The sequence below is a fragment of the Dipodomys merriami genome, unplaced genomic scaffold (assembly GCF_024711535.1).
Source record: "Dipodomys merriami isolate MVZ:Mamm:240054 unplaced genomic scaffold, mDipMer1.0.p SCAF_4, whole genome shotgun sequence".
NCBI classification, from domain to species: Eukaryota; Metazoa; Chordata; class Mammalia; order Rodentia; family Heteromyidae; genus Dipodomys; species Dipodomys merriami.
In genome coordinates this window covers 95434362-95449128 of record NW_027205603.1, presented here as the reverse complement: position 1 = coordinate 95449128, position 14767 = coordinate 95434362, and the positions used below count along the sequence as shown (strand labels likewise).

General features: G+C 57.3%; 2 protein-coding genes and 1 long non-coding RNA gene across 5 annotated transcripts; 2 read left to right on the top strand and 1 right to left on the bottom strand.

Moving 5' to 3' along the window:
- The first annotated feature begins 71 nt into the window (after positions 1 to 71).
- On the top strand, positions 72 to 3455 carry LOC138806098 (vacuolar protein sorting-associated protein 28 homolog). Of its 2 annotated transcripts, XM_069991644.1 has the most exons (10): positions 72 to 85; positions 356 to 424; positions 749 to 777; positions 900 to 937; positions 1148 to 1237; positions 1896 to 2001; positions 2108 to 2209; positions 2567 to 2620; positions 2981 to 3072; positions 3156 to 3455. In XM_069991644.1, the coding sequence occupies exons 2-10, from the start codon at positions 388 to 390 to the stop codon at positions 3271 to 3273; spliced, it is 666 nt and encodes a 221-aa protein (XP_069847745.1). In that variant the 5' UTR covers positions 72 to 85; positions 356 to 387; the 3' UTR covers positions 3274 to 3455. The 2 variants fall into 2 exon arrangements, with proteins under 2 accessions (XP_069847745.1, XP_069847747.1); XM_069991646.1 differs by lacking the exons at positions 72 to 85; positions 356 to 424 and having other exon boundaries at positions 745 to 777; positions 1118 to 1237.
- Positions 1490 to 6350, bottom strand: LOC138806099 (uncharacterized). Its single transcript, XR_011365726.1, has 2 exons — positions 6214 to 6350; positions 1490 to 2024 (listed from the first exon to the last, which is right to left on the bottom strand). It is a non-coding gene; the product is annotated as an uncharacterized lncRNA (long non-coding RNA).
- LOC138806097 (zinc transporter ZIP4-like) lies at positions 6150 to 10396 on the top strand. Of its 2 annotated transcripts, none has more exons than XM_069991643.1 (12): positions 6150 to 6432; positions 6855 to 7127; positions 7465 to 7678; positions 7778 to 7929; positions 8020 to 8191; positions 8394 to 8566; positions 8654 to 8812; positions 8897 to 9031; positions 9122 to 9176; positions 9273 to 9425; positions 9988 to 10097; positions 10169 to 10396. In XM_069991643.1, exons 1-12 carry the CDS (start codon positions 6238 to 6240, stop codon positions 10295 to 10297), a joined length of 1920 nt encoding a protein of 639 aa, XP_069847744.1. In that variant the 5' UTR covers positions 6150 to 6237; the 3' UTR covers positions 10298 to 10396. The 2 variants fall into 2 exon arrangements, with proteins under 2 accessions (XP_069847744.1, XP_069847743.1); XM_069991642.1 differs by having other exon boundaries at positions 6154 to 6432; positions 9910 to 10097.
- Positions 10397 to 14767: the final 4371 nt, after the last annotated feature.

The following is a 14767-nucleotide window of genomic DNA, read 5'->3' as shown; positions in this document are numbered from 1 at the left end:
GGGCTCAGGCGGAAGGAAGATCGCCGAGCTGCCGATCGGAGCGCTCTACTCCGGCGCCATCTCCGGAGCAGCCCGGGAAGCCCAGGTACGGCGGGGCGGGGCCGGGCGCGCTGCGGGGGTCTGTGGATCCGAGGCGGCCCCGGGCGGGGCGGTTTCACGGCCTGCGGGCCCGGGCTCAGCTCCCGCCCGCACCTCCCTCCGGGAGCCCGCTGCCGCGCTGCCCCGGTTGGCTTCCGCCCGGGCTCGCCCGTCCCCAGCTCGGCCCGCCGCACCGCGGCACCCGCACGGTCCCCGCAGCCCCGGGCCTCCGCGAGCCCGTCCGGAGTCCGGAGCCCGCGCCCGCTCTGCCCCACAGGTCCTCGTGCAGTGGCCTCGAGAGCCTGGAAGATGTTTCACGGGATCCCAGCCACGCCGGGAATGGGCGGTGAGTCCCGCGGGGGGCGGGGGGGCTAGCATCCCGGCCGATTCCCCTCCTCCACCTCCCTTCACGGAGCCTCGGGACAGAAGAGATTATGGTGGAATGTGAAGATCCTTGGTATCTCCGGAGCTCTACCCAGAGACTGTGAATTTATGTGCTCCGTACAGGCTAGGTGTGGTCCCTTGGGTGCTGGCCTGGCAGGCAGCCCCGCAGCCCCCTTGGAGTGGGTGAGGCACACCACCGCTCCTTCTCACGTAACTGAACCGGGGGTGGGACTAGCGCCTCAGGGTCTGTAAGCTCACCTGCCAGCTCCTGCTTGTTTTGTTCCAGCCCCTGGGAATAAGCCGGAGCTGTATGAGGTGAGTATAGTGGAGGCCTGCCTGGCTAGCACTGGCCTACAGCAGACATCTGTGGCTCTCACCCTGCTGCCCTTGAGTGGCTAAATGGTGGTGCTAGCTGACAGGCCCACTCTTTCTAATAGGAAGTGAAGTTGTACAAGAATGCCCGGGAGCGGGAGAAGTAAGTCATGTGGCTGCTCCCAGCATGTTTGCTGTGCCCCCCGCCCCCCATCCCCTGCCACATTTGTGTTGGGAGCCTCCGCCAGGGATGGGTACGAGGTGCCAATGTTTTTGCTGTAGCTGTGATCTGGGGCAGGAATTGGCCACCTCAGACACCAGAGACCTGGGCTTCCTGCCTTAGGGTTGTGGCCTGATGGACAGGTTATCTCAGGTATGACAACATGGCGGAGCTGTTTGCGGTGGTGAAGACCATGCAGGCACTGGAGAAGGCATACATCAAGGACTGCGTCACCCCCAACGAGTGAGTGAGCCCACTGGCCTGTAGCCTCTGGCAGGCACCTGCCCTTTAGAGTCTGGGGAATCAGCAGGAGCAGAGTCTGAGCCCAGGCTGCCTAGTGCTCTGGGGTGGGAAGTCCTACAGAAGTTGAGAAGTATCCAGTGTTAGAGGTGAGATGCAAATAGATATAGTCCTGGCTCTGTCTGGAGGCCCAGAGGGCCTGACTGATAGAAGATCAACCTCAAAAAGTGAGCTAGAGCATTGGGACATTCAGTCTGACTTGGTGCTGGCCCTGTGGCCCTTCCAGCTCTTATTCAGAGTTGTTATTTATTTATTGTGGGATTTGGGGGGTTGTTTTGTTTTTGTCAGTCATTGGGGCTTAAATTCAGGTCCTGGATGCTGTCCCTGAGCTCTTCTTGCTCGAGGCTAGAGCTCTACCATTTTGAGCCTCAGGACCACTTCCAGGTTTCTGGTGGTTTATTGGAGGTTAAAAGTCTCAAGGATTTTCCTGCCAGGGCTGGCTTTGAACCCTGTTCTCTGATCTCAGCCTACATGGCCTGTCTGTCCCCAATCCCTCAGACCCCTATGAGAACTACTCCGAGTCTGGAATGGCTAAAGGAGCACAGGAGGAGGGGCACTCGGCTCGTCTCGGACCCATAGCAGCAGATCCCTGTCTCCCTAGGTACACGGCAGCCTGCTCCCGACTCCTGGTCCAGTACAAAGCTGCCTTCCGACAAGTGCAGGGCTCGGAAATCAACTCCATTGATGAATTCTGCCGCAAGTTCCGAGTGAGTGAGCAGGTCCCTCCATCCTGCAGGAAAGATGGAGTTGGATGTCAGCACGCCTACCAGGGGCTGGCCTTCAAGGCTCCGTACCCTTGTCTGCTCCCCTCAGCTGGACTGCCCGCTGGCCATGGAGCGGATCAAGGAGGACCGGCCCATTACCATCAAGGATGACAAGGGCAATCTCAACCGCTGCATCGCTGATGTGGTCTCGGTGCGCACACCCTACACAGGAGGACCGCGTGTGGGCCTGGGGGGAGGAGTGCCAAGGAGCACCCGTGTGGGGACCCCCATAGCCGCATCCAGGGGGCTCTCCGAGGCCTGCCTGGCTTCCTGCAAACACCATGAGGGGACATGGACAGGACCTCCAAGCACCCCCAGTCCCCAAGTCCCCCCAGGCAGGCCACAGCCAGGAGTCCAGGCTTGGGAACTGGTGTGGAGGGAGGAAGGAGCAGGGATGGGGGGGGGGGGGTGATGGGTTCAGCCCTGGACCGAGCTCTGCAGGGACCTAGAGTTCCAGGGGTTTCCCCACCCAAGTGGTAGGAGAGCCCTCATGTCCACACTCCCGTAGCTGTTCATCACAATCATGGATAAGCTGCGTCTGGAGATCCGCGCCATGGACGAGGTACAGGACCGGGACTGGGGGAGGGGCCGGGTGGGGGGCATGGATGAGGTACAGGACTGGGAGGGGGAGGGGCCGGGTGGGGGGGCATGGATGAGGTACAGGACTGGGAGGGGGAGGGGCCGGGTGGGGGGGCATGGATGAGGTACAGGACTGGGAGGGGGAGGGGCCAGACGGGGGGGGGGGCATGAATGAGGTACAGGACAAGGAGGGGGGAGGGGCCATGTGTGGTGGGGGGGCATGGATGAGGTACAGGACAGGGAGGGAGGACGGGGGGCATGGATGAGGTACAGGACTGGGAGGGGGAGGGGTGGGCGGGAGGCAAAGGGCAGAGCGTGTGTCAGCCTGTGCCTACGGCTGCAGATTCAGCCGGACCTGCGAGAGCTAATGGAGACCATGCACCGGATGAGCCACTTGCCCCCAGATTTTGAGGGCCGCCAGACCGTCAGCCAGTGGTGAGTGATCTTCCTGGGCATGCAGAGTCATGGCTGGCATCGCTGCCCTGCGGCCCCACACCCACACATAACTGTGCCCCCAGGTTGCAGACCCTGAGCGGCATGTCTGCATCTGATGAACTGGGAGACTCTCAGGTGCGCCAGATGCTCTTTGACCTGGAGTCCGCCTACAACGCCTTCAACCGCTTCCTGCACACCTGACCTCCGGTGCCTCGTGTGCACGCGCGTGCGGACATTCAGAAGACAAACTTAGGAGATGGTCCTGGGTTCTTCTGCGCTCTTAGTTGCCCTGGATCTGTGTCGTTAGGACCTCACCCCCAGTGAAGATGTGTGACCCTCCTGCTGTGGCAGTAAAGATGTGGTGTGACCCTCCTGCCATGACAGCTCTCCTGTCCGCCCTCCTGGCTCTGAGTACTCAGTCCTGACCTCCTCCTTCCCCCGGCCCTGTGGCCCGTCCGTGCACCGTCTGCCTCTCTACAGGCTCCAGCTGGCTGAGCGTGGGGAGGGCTGGGAAGGAGGCTGGGGCCGTATCTGCTATCCAGTTGGGCCGGGTGTAATGAATCTGGCAACCTCCCAGCTAGAGCTTGATGAACCCAGGCCACAGATGGGCTAGCAGCCTACGTGGCTCCTGGGCACCTTTATGTGTCAGACTCTGACCCTTCGCTAGGGCCAGGGACCGCAGTCCACATCTGATAGCCCTGGCCCTGCTGGCCTCAGAGCAGGGTGCAACAGGGTTTCATTGCTGCACCAGCTCTCCTGCCTGGAAACACCTTTTTTTTTTTTTAATGCTAGTCCTGGGGCTTGAGCTCAGGGCCCGGACTCTTGCCTCTGAGCTTCTTTTTTTCAATCTACCATTTAAGCCACAGCTTCACTTCTGGCTTTTTCTGAGTGGCTTATTGGCAATAAGAGTCTCATGGACTTCCCTGCCTGGGCTGGCTTCAAACCATGATCCTCAGATCTCAGCCTCCTGAGTAGTAGGATTATAGGTGTGAGCTACCAGCACCTAACCTTTTTCGTTTTGGTAGTCCTAAGGTCTTGTGCATGTTGTCGAACCACTTGACCACTAAGCTCTCTTCCCAACCTTTGGTTATTTGAGAGAGGGTCATAAAATGTAGCCGGGCTAGTTTTGTTGTTGTTTTTTGTTTTGGTCAGTTGTGGGGCTTGAACTCTGGGCCTGGGCGCTGTCCCTCAGCTCTTCAGCTCAAGGCTAGCGCTCTACTACTTAAGCCACAACGCCACTATCAGCTTTCTGGTGGTTTATTGGAAATTGGAAATAAGAGTCTCACAGACTTTTCTGCCTGGGCTGGCTTTGAACCACGATCCTCGGATCTCAGCCTCCTGAGTAGGTAGAAGTCTAGGCACCTGGCTAGTTTTGAGCTCATGCTCCTCCTGCCTGCATTGCTTGAGTGGGTAGCATCTAGAGCCACTTGTGTGCAGCAGTTGATGGTCAGAGAGTGTTGTTTTAATACACCTTTTATTGTGAAAGAATGTGAGACTTAACACCATAATCATTGTTAACACCATTGAGGGGCACTAAGCATGGATTCTTGGGGCCATGCCTGCCACTTAACCTCTACAAGTCTATCTTCCCAAGCTGGACCCCTGTACCACTAATACATTTAATGCTCCAGCCCTTGGTACCCACCATTCTGTTTTCCATCTCTGGGCTTATGGCTTTAGGCATGCCCAGCGGTCCTGTAAGTGCAATCATGCTATTTGCCATTCTGTAACTGACTTCTCATTCAGCATAATGTCTTCTCAGCTCATCCATACTGTAGCATGTGTCAGGCCTGATGATTGGGATGAGGCCTAGCTCAGTCAGGCTCCCTGCTTTGGAGCAGTGAGTAATGAAGCTATGCAGACTTCACAGCCCACAACCAGCCTACTTTTTGGCCCCTCACACTCCTCTGGGCCAGGGCAGGATGTACATCGCAGGTGTCCCAGCCTGAAGGCTCCAAGTTTGTGGTATGAAGTGGAAGAGGCACCTGACCCCAGGTCCCAGGATGGCCTCTCCCGTTGAGCCCACGCCCAAGGCTACAGGGCAGAATCCTCAGGCTCCCCGCCCTGAGGGGCCTGGCAGCCTTCTATGGTGGCTGGGGACGGTGCCTCCCTGCAGCCCAGCCCTCCAGAAAGCGCAGCCTGCCAGCTGGAGTACTGCTTCTCAGTACTCTGACCTTTACCCCAGCCTGTTCCTGTCCCCAGAAGTTGAGATAAGGTCCAGGGGTCAAAGGCTGGATGAAACCAGCAGGGAGGGACAGCACTGGGATCCTCCCCCAACCCCTTCCTGCCCCCAGGAGCCTGCCAGGTGGTGGCAGGGCCCAGGCCTCTCTTCCCTTCCTGTTTTTCTGGGTTTTGGCTTTAGCGATTTCCTGGGGATTTTCCCTGGAGAGCTGGGGGTGGGGAGCGTGACACCGCAAGTTTTCCACACACACACCCCTTCCACCATCACCACCAGGTAGCCACAGCCCAGGGTTCTGGAAGAACCCCTTCCCCTCCCCAAGGCTGGCCACAGGGCTGAGGTGTTAGGGTCCTTAAATAAGAAGGGTGGGCGCAGGTCCTGCAGGTCTACACCTCCCAAATCCTGCCATAGTTGAGTGTCAAACACTTTCCTAGTAGGAATATGGGTGGCTCATGGCTGTAACTAACTGCTTAGGAAGCTGGACTCTGAGAATTGGGTTCAAAGCCCCGATGGGTGGGAAAGTCTTCAAAAGCCACAAGTGGAGCAGTGGCACAAGTGGTAGAGAGCTAGCCTTGGACAAAAAGAGCTCAGGGACAGTGCCCAGGCCCTGAGTTCAAGTCCCAAGATCAGCACCAAAAAAGAAGGGGGAGAAGAAAGGACTGGGGCCCAGCTTTGAGGTGGTGCCATCCATGCGCCTCTGCTCTGGCCCCCCACTGAGGGCCAGCCTCCAGAGATCCAGGCCCAACAGGCCACCCACCCACCCAGGGTGAGGGGCCCAGCCCTGCCTCCAGGCCGCAGCTCCTGGCCCCCAGCTGCTAGGGAGGATCTGCCACTGGAATGGTTAACCCGGCACAGCCAGCAGCCAATCACAGGGCCCTGCAGGAAATACCTGGGAGAGGTCCCTGTGCTGGGGCCTGGCAGGTCAAACCCAGCCCCAGTCTGGACCTAGGCCGCAGACTCACCAAGTCTCCACCTAGGCTGGAGGCATGGCGGTGTTCCCAGGTCGGCTCACCCCAGGGCTCCTGCTATCAGTGCTGGTGGTAACCGCCGCTGTGGCTCAGCCTACCAGTCTGCTTCACCAGCTCACCTCAGGCCAGGGTGCTCTGGATCGAGAGACACTGGGCAGCCTGTTAAATATGCTGGCGGACCGTGTGCACTGCACCGACGTGCCGTGTGGAAAGGTAACAGCCCCACCCGAGGAGTCCCCCAGCCCTTCCTGCCCGCTCCACCCTGCAGCCTGCCGGAAAGGCACCTGGGCAAACTCCAGGAGGCGGGCTGAGGCTGGTGGATGAGCTGCTGGGAGACCAGAGCCTGCCTTCCCTACCCAGCGCTGGGATGGACGCAGCTGCCCTGCCTGCCTCAGATAGCTCCACTGCTCCTGACTGTTGGAAGCCGCCCAGGATGGGTCCCCTGTGTGTGGGCTCCTAGTTGGACTAGTGGATCTAAGGACTGGGAGGGTTGGGCATGATGTGGGCTCCTAGTTGGACTAGTGGATCTAAGGACTGGGAGGGTTGGGCATGATGTGATGATGGGGTTCGTCCTCGCCAAGTCTGTTCCTTCTGTGGAGTGCCCACCCTAGCCCTTCTCCCCTGTCTGCCCACAGTGCCTGTCCGTGGAGGACGCCTTGGCCCTGGGCAGGCCTGACAAGCCAGGGCTAGTTCTGGAGTCCAAATACATTGGCCACCTCAGTGCTGCCGCGGCCCTCTACCTTAGCAACCCTGAGGGCACGTGTGTGGACATCTGGGCTGGCCGCCTGGCCTCCCAGGTTGACCATTTCCTGGGACAACTCGGGAGTCCTGACGCCATGACCCTAGGCCTGAACCAGCTGCTGCAGAAGTTGGAGACCCAGATTTCCATCCAGTCCCCTGGGGAGGAGGTGAGGGCAACGGGAGCCTGGGGGATCTCATCCAGGGGCTGCAGGGGTGACTGCTGGGAGGCTGGAACCACAGCTGGAAATTCACTTCTGAGTGGGGGAGGGGGATTGCTGGGAGAGGGGGTCAGGAGGGAAGAGTCGGGGTGAGGTCGGGGTATCTGGGGCAGGCCTTGATATGAGGCCAGCCCATGGTGTAGCCAAGCTAGGGTTCTGTGAAACCCAGCAAGTGTTCTCATGAGAGTGGTAGGCCCAGACCCAGAGAACAAGGCTTGCCAGGCTGCGTGAATCTGGATGGGGACCTTGGAGCTGAGGTGGGGCTGAGAGGCCGACCCCTCTCCAGACCTGTGTAGGTGTCCCTCAGCTGCTGGAGGAGGTGGAAGAAGCCGGAGCTCCTGGCAGCCCTGGCCCGGCCCTGGCCGCCCTGCTAGACCACGTCAGGAGCGGGTCTTGTTTCCAGACCCTGCCCAGCCCTCGCAGCCTCCCGAGCCCTCAGTACTTTGTGGACTTTGTGTTCCGGCAGCATGGCGGCCAGACTCCCAACATCTCCCTAGCCGGTGAGACCTGCCAGGGAGAGAGCTCCCCGCCCCCCCCCCCCCCCCGTGCCCCCTGCAGGAGGGTCTGGAGCCTACAACAGCTCCCTCCCCTTCTTGCAGAGCTCCAGGTTCTGATGCAGCGCCTAGGGGTGGGCAGAGAGGACCTTAGCGACCATGATGACCACGACCACAGTGACCACCATGATCTGGGCAGGGGTGCCAATGAGGTGTCTCTTGAGACCCCCGACAGCAGCTCCAGTGAGTGGGATAAGGTGAGCTGCTGTGAGGTCCTGGGGAGAGGAGATGGGGTCGGGTCCCGTGGATCTGCATGGAGGCCCCTGACCCCTGTCCTGACCTCCCAGGTGTGCCTGAGCGCCAGGGACCTGATGGCCGTGTATGGGTGGTCTGAGCAGGCCGGGGTGACCCCTCAGGCCTGGGCTCAGATGAGCCCTGCCCTGCTTCAGCAGCAGCTGAGTGGGGCCTGCGACCCCCAGCCCCGGTCCCCCGCCAAGGACCAGCTCAGCCAGGCCGAGAGTGAGTTCCCACTCTGCAGCTGTGCCCCCAGAATTCTGGCCTGGTGGAAACCGAGGCCCACCCGGGTAGGAGGGAGGGGCGGGTGGGGGAGAGCAGTGGGGCTTGAAGGCCGAGGGCCGGTTCAAGCCAGGCGGGCTCTAGCTCCTGCACCTGGCTTGGGCACGTCCCGGCAAGCCGGAGTTGAGTGCGGCCTCGCCTCCAGGGTATCTGTACGGCTCCCTTGCCACGCTGCTCATCTGTCTGTGCGCCGTGTTCGGCCTCCTGCTGTTGACCTGCTCGGGCTGCAGCACAGTCACCCACTACATCATGCAAGCCTTCCTGAGCCTGGCCGTGGGGGCCCTCACTGGGGACGCCCTTCTGCACCTGATCCCCAAGGTCTGTTCTCATCTACCACTTCCTCCCTTTCCCTCGCTGCCCGTCCCCTCTTCCCTGCTTTGGCCCCAGTGCACCCCTGATCCGTAGGTGCTGGGGCTGCACACCCACAGCGAGGAGCGTCACTCGCACGGGGAGGAGACGGGCCTTGGCCCACAGTCAACCTGGCGGCTGCTGGCTGTGCTCGGAGGCCTGTACCTCTTCTTCCTGTTTGAGAGCCTCTTCAACCTCCTGCTGCCCAGTGAACAGGTCGGGCTTGGGGGCCCAGGCAGGTGGGCAGAGTGTGTGTGTGTGGGGGGGGGGGTTCAGGGGCCCTGATCTGCATCTCCACAGGACCCAGAGAAGAATGGGCCCTGCCGCCACGCTGGCCACAGCCACGGTGGCCACAGCCATGGAGTGTCCCTGCAGCTGGCGCCCAGGGAGCTGCAGCAACGCAAGCAGCCCCTCGCAGGCTCGCGAGCAGACCTGGTGAGCCGTGGTCCCGGCCTACGCAGAGCCCTCTGCCAGGACCCTCCTGGCGTCCTGGGCCAGGCCTGCACTCACTCTAGTTCCTTCCAGGTGACCGAGGAGGGTTCGGAACCACTGGGCCTGGAGCCCCAGACACTGAGCCAAGGTGAGTCTGGAGGGAGGCTGGGGAGGGCTGTGGGTCAGGGTTGGGGGGGGCAGGGTTAGGCCCCAGGCAGACACCCCGCCCCCACCACACCCACAGAGCTGAGGCTGCTGCCCTACATGATTACATTTGGGGATGCTGTGCACAACTTTGCGGACGGACTGGCCGTGGGCGCAGCCTTCGCGTCCTCCTGGAAGACCGGGCTGGCCACCTCCCTGGCCGTGTTCTGCCACGAGCTGCCCCACGAGCTGGGTGAGCACCTGGGAAAGCTGCCAGGGCAGGTGGGGCAGTCCTTGTGTGTGTGTGTGTGTGTGTGTGTGTCTCTGGGCACAGTCCTCCAAGTGTGTGTGTGTGTGTCTCTCTCTGGGCACAGTCCTCCAGGTGTGTGTGTGTGTGTGTGTGTGTGTGTGTGAATGTGCGTGGCTCTGGGCACTGTCCTCCAGGTGTGTGTGTGTGTGTGTGTGTGAATGTGCGTGGCTCTGGGCACAGTCCTCCAGGTATGTGTGTGTGTGTGTGTGTCTTTCTCTGGGCAGAGTCCTCCAGGTGTGTGTGTGTGTGTGTGTGTGTGTGTGTGTGTGTGTGTGTGTGAGTGTGTGAATGTGCGTGGCTCTGGGCACTGTCCTCCAGGTGTGTGTGTGTGTGTGTGTGTGTGTGTGAATGTGCGTGGCTCTGGGCACTGTCCTCCAGGTGTGTGTGTGAGTCCTGATGTGACACACCCCACCCCACCCGACTCCAGGAGACTTCGCGGCCCTGCTGCAGGCAGGGCTGACTGTGAAGCGCGCACTGCTGCTGAACCTGGGCTCTGCACTCACAGCCTTCGCCGGCCTGTACCTGGCCCTGGCCGTCGGGGTTGGCGAGGAGAGTGAGGCTTGGATCTTGGCGGTGGCCACCGGCCTCTTCCTCTACGTGGCGCTCAGTGACATGGTAGGCGCTGGCTGGGGGGGGGGGGGGGGGCGGAGCTCCGTGGCGGCTGCTGAGCGGGGCCTCCTCTTCAGCTCCCAGCTGTGCTAAATGTGCGGGACCCGCGGCCCTGGCTCCTCTTCCTGCTGCACAACCTGGGCCTCCTGGGCGGCTGGACCATCCTGCTGCTGCTGTCCTTGTACGAGGAGAGCATCACCTTCTGATGCGCTGCTCTGGCCCCTGCCTCCCCTGGCCTGTGGCCAGAGAGTGTCCCCCTGCCCGTGTCCCATCTCTGACTCAATAAAGACTACCCTTGAAGTGCACCTGTGCTCCGCTTGCCTGGAAGGAAGGGTTCGTAGCATGGGTGCTGCCTCCTGCGGCCCTTCACTAGGAACTTACCAGCAGTCAGCTCTCTTCTCTGTGGTGGAGATCCCACCTGAAGAATGGCCAGAGGAAATGTCCAGGCTCCCGGTTGAAACCCATGTCACCAACACTGCGTACAGACCCGGCAGAGAGTGGCAACCAGTGGGCTCTCAGGCTTCGGCAGAGGCAGCCGTGTAGAGTCCTAGTGCTGAAGTCTGTGGGTCTGCCCTAACACAGCCTAGCTCACATTGGGTGCTTAAAACAACAGAAATGTGTGCTCTCACAGAACTCCAAAGCCAAGATGTCAGTGGAGGCTTGCTTGAAGAATGTCCCTAGGCCTGGGAAGGTGGCTCAGTGGTAGAGCGCTTGCCTTGCATGCATTAGGCCCTGGGTTCAATTCCCCAATACCACATAAGCAAAAAGAAAGAAAAAAAGCTGTGGCTCAAGTGGTAGAGCGCTAGCCTTGAGCTGAAGAGTTGAGGGACAGCGCCCACACCCAGAGTTTAGGCCCCACGACCGGACCCAAAAAAAAAGAAGGTCTCTACTGGGAACCAGTGGCTCACACTTGTCATCCTAGCTACTCAGGAGGCTGAGATCTGAGGATCACAGTTTGAAGCCAGCCTGGGCAGGAAAGTCCCCAAGAAACTCTTATCACTCATTAACTGCTCAAAAAGTGGAAGTGGCGCTGTGGCCCAAGTAGTAGAGCACTAGCCTTGAGCTGAAGAACTGAGGGACAGAACCCAGGCCCAAGTTCAAGCCCATGACTGACCCTCCCCAAAAGTCTAAAGTCCAGGGGAGAATCTGCCGTGAGCCTTTACTTGACATCTGGTGGCACGGGTGTTCGTTGGCATGTCACAACCTGACTTCAGCTTTTGCTTCCATCTTCATGACAACGCGCCCCCCCCCATCCCCCATTAAGGGTTGAAACAGAGTCTCTCCAGTGTTCTAGCCAGGGTCTTAAAATAAGATACGCAGTCCTGCTGGCTGGAGTGCAGGGACTACAGCACTGGCCACCGAAAACAGCTCATTAGCTTTTTGTTGAATACAATTCAGCCTATAACTCCCCTCATCCAAAATGCTCGGCAGAGCTCTAGCCATGCAGTGAACTCCTCGTGTAGCAGAAAGGAGGTAGTAGGAAAGAACGAAAGGATAAAGAGCCTATAGGTATCAGATCCAAAGTGTCATTCACTCAATACCACAGATGGAGCAGGGGACATTCACCTCGTGCTCCAGAGGTCCTCCTGTGACAGATGACGGGAGCCACGTGACCTGGGTGGGAAGGGTCACCTCTGAGGGCCCCTGGGCCTGAGGAAGCTCTTAGGACTGGAGCCAAATACTTGGACCAACTCCAGAAGACATGGATCCTTCAAGAACCTTCCCCACCACACGAGAGAGGTCTAGAATTTGCCAACTCCCTCCTAAACACAATTCATAATATAGAAATACAGGAAGGGCCTGAGCAGAGCACAGAAGGTAGAAGACTTGGACAACAGTATTTGTCCCCATCAGTGCCTGTTCACTTTTCTGTCCTTTGTTGTATTTCGGCCTAGGCAGGAAAGTCCATGAGACTCTTTTTTGTTTTGTTTTTGGTCAGTCGTGGGGCTTGAACTCTGGGCCTGGGCACTGTCCCTCAGCTCTTCAGCTCAAGGCTAGCCACTCTACCACTTGAGTCAGAGCACCACTTTCAGCTTTTTCTGTTTATGTGGTTCTGAGGAATGGAACCCAAGGCTTCATACATGCAAGGCAAGCGCTGTTCACTAAGCCGCATCCCAAGCCTAGATCTATTTAAGGCTTATCTCCTATTGTTTCAGTTTTGGTAGGTCAAATGCAAAAAGTATAATTTATTTCTTCTAGATGCTCCATTTCATTTGAATATAGTTTTTCATAATATTTCCTCATGGGGCTGGGGAGGTGGCTCAAGTGGTAGAGCGCTAGCCCTGAGCTGAAGAGCTGAGAGCACCCAGGCCCAGAGTTCAGGCCTCACAAGGACAAAAATTAAAATTCCTCATGATTGTCTGGAATTTCACTGGTATTTGTTTTAATGTTCACCTTTTTGTCTCTAATTTTATTAATTTGTGTCTTTGTTCCTTTTCCTTTTGGCTGTATTGGCTAAAAGTTTATTTTTTGTCTCAATTTTGTTGAAAGTTAATTAAGTTTAATTTGTATCTATTTTTTTTTCCTTTGGTTCTGTGGCTTGCACTCTGGACCTGGGCGCTGTCCCTGAGCTATTTTTGCTCATAGTTAGTGCTCTACCACTTGAGTAACAGCACCACTCCCTGCATTTTCTGAGTAGTTTATTGGAGATGAGTCTCAAGCACTTTCTGCCCAAGCTGGCTTTGAACCACAATCTTCAGATCACAGCCTTCTAAGTAGTTACAGACTTAAGCTACCAATATCCAACTTGTCCCTAAACTTTTGTACTTAAGACTAGGGCTCAACCACTTTAGCCACAGTTCCATTTCCGGTTTTTTGTGGTTGTGATGGGAATCTGCATTGTTCTCATAACCCAAAGCTGCCTTCAGGCCCACTTGACACTCCCTGCCCTGGGCCTTTCTTGGAAATCCCCACCTTAAGCAATTAAAAACCTCACCCCTGATTGTACAAGACAAAGTAGCCCAGGCCCTGGTGGGGGGGAGCTGAGTTGACTTCCTTGTTGACTGTTTACTTAAACCTTGGATCCCCACCCACCTCTCCTCCAAACCCTCCCCTTTGCATTTCCCCCTTCACTCCCTATACCTCTGACCCTGCTCCAGGGTACTTGGTGCCCCTCTCAGTGATGAATAAAATCTGACCTATTGAGGTCTGCCTTTTTGCCCCCTTCTACTTGGGCTTTCCTAACAAATTGGAGGTAAAAATCCCATGGACTTTCCTGCCTGGCTAGCTTTGGATTGATATCCTCAGATCTCAGCCTCCTGAGTAGCTAGGATTACAAGCTTGAGCCACCAGTGCCAGCTTCCAGCTTAAATCTTTTTTTTTTTTTTTTGTCTGTAGGTCAGCCCTAGGGCTTGAACTCAGGACCCAAGTGCTGTGCTGTCCTAAGCTTTTTAGCTTAATGATAGTGCATTACCACTTGAAGCACATTTCTCCTTTCCTGCCTGGGCTGTCTTCAAACTCTGGTCTCAGATCTCAGCCTCCTGAGTAGCTAGGGTTACAAGCATGAGCTACTGGGGCCTGGCCTATCTAGTTTTCATTTCTCCCAATCTGCTAATATTCTTCCTTTTTCTTTTTTTCCGCCAGTCCTGGGGCTTGAACTTAGATCCTGGGCACTGTCCCTGAGCTTCTTTTGTTCAAGGTTAGTACTCTTGAAAGAGAATCGGAAACATCCATCCCAGGGGACCATGAGGAGGCAGGCAGGCAGGCAGAGGAGAAGGATAATTATAGGGATTATTAGAGGAGCCATATTTCCCCCAAGAGAGAGCACACGGCCTCTGCCACCATCCAGGTAGCAGGAGGGTCTGGGGGATAGGAAGTGAGGTAGATGGGAGTTCAGGTGGGTCTGGGTGGAGAGAGGGAGGGGCCACCTGTATGGAGGGAACACCAGGAATGGGAGTGGTCCCAGGTGTGTGTGGAGCTGAGGACCAAAGGTGAGCATAATACTAACAACTCTACCACTTTAGCTACAGTGATACTTCTGGCTTTTTCTGTGCAAGTGGTACTGAGGAATGGAACCCAGGGCTCCATGCATGCTAGGCAAGCGCTCTACCACTATGCCACATTCCCAGTCCTCTGCTAATTTTCAGTTTGGCTACTTCTTTTTTCTAGGAGCTTCAGGTGCATCATTATTTATTTGATATTCTGTCTTACTGATGTAAGTACTCATAGCTATAAACTCTCCTCTTGGCACTGCCTTTACTGTAGCCCAGTGGTTCTGGTAGGTTGTTCAAGCGCCGACCCAGAAAGCCACTCAGACACACAGGAGAAAACATCAGCCTGGGATGACAGGTTAATTCTGTTTGTTTTTTTTTTTTTTTTTTTTTTTTTTTTTGTCGGTCGTGGGGCTTGAACTCTGGGCCTGGGCGCTGTCCCTCAGCTCTTTAGCTCAAGGCGAGCACGCTACCACTTGAGCTACAGCGCCACTTCCGGTTTTCTGGTGGTTTATTGGAGTAGGAGTCTCATGGTCTTTCCTGCCCGGGCTGGCTTTGAACCGCGATCCTCAGATCTCAGCCTCCTGAGTAGCTAGGATTACAGGCGTGAGCCACCAGCGCCCGGCTTTTTTAATTTTTTTTTCTTTTTGGTCCGGTCGTGGGGCCTGAACTCTGGGCCTGGGCGCTGTCCCTCAGCTCTTCAGCTCAAGGCTAGCGCTCTGCCACTTGAGCCACAGTGCCACTTCC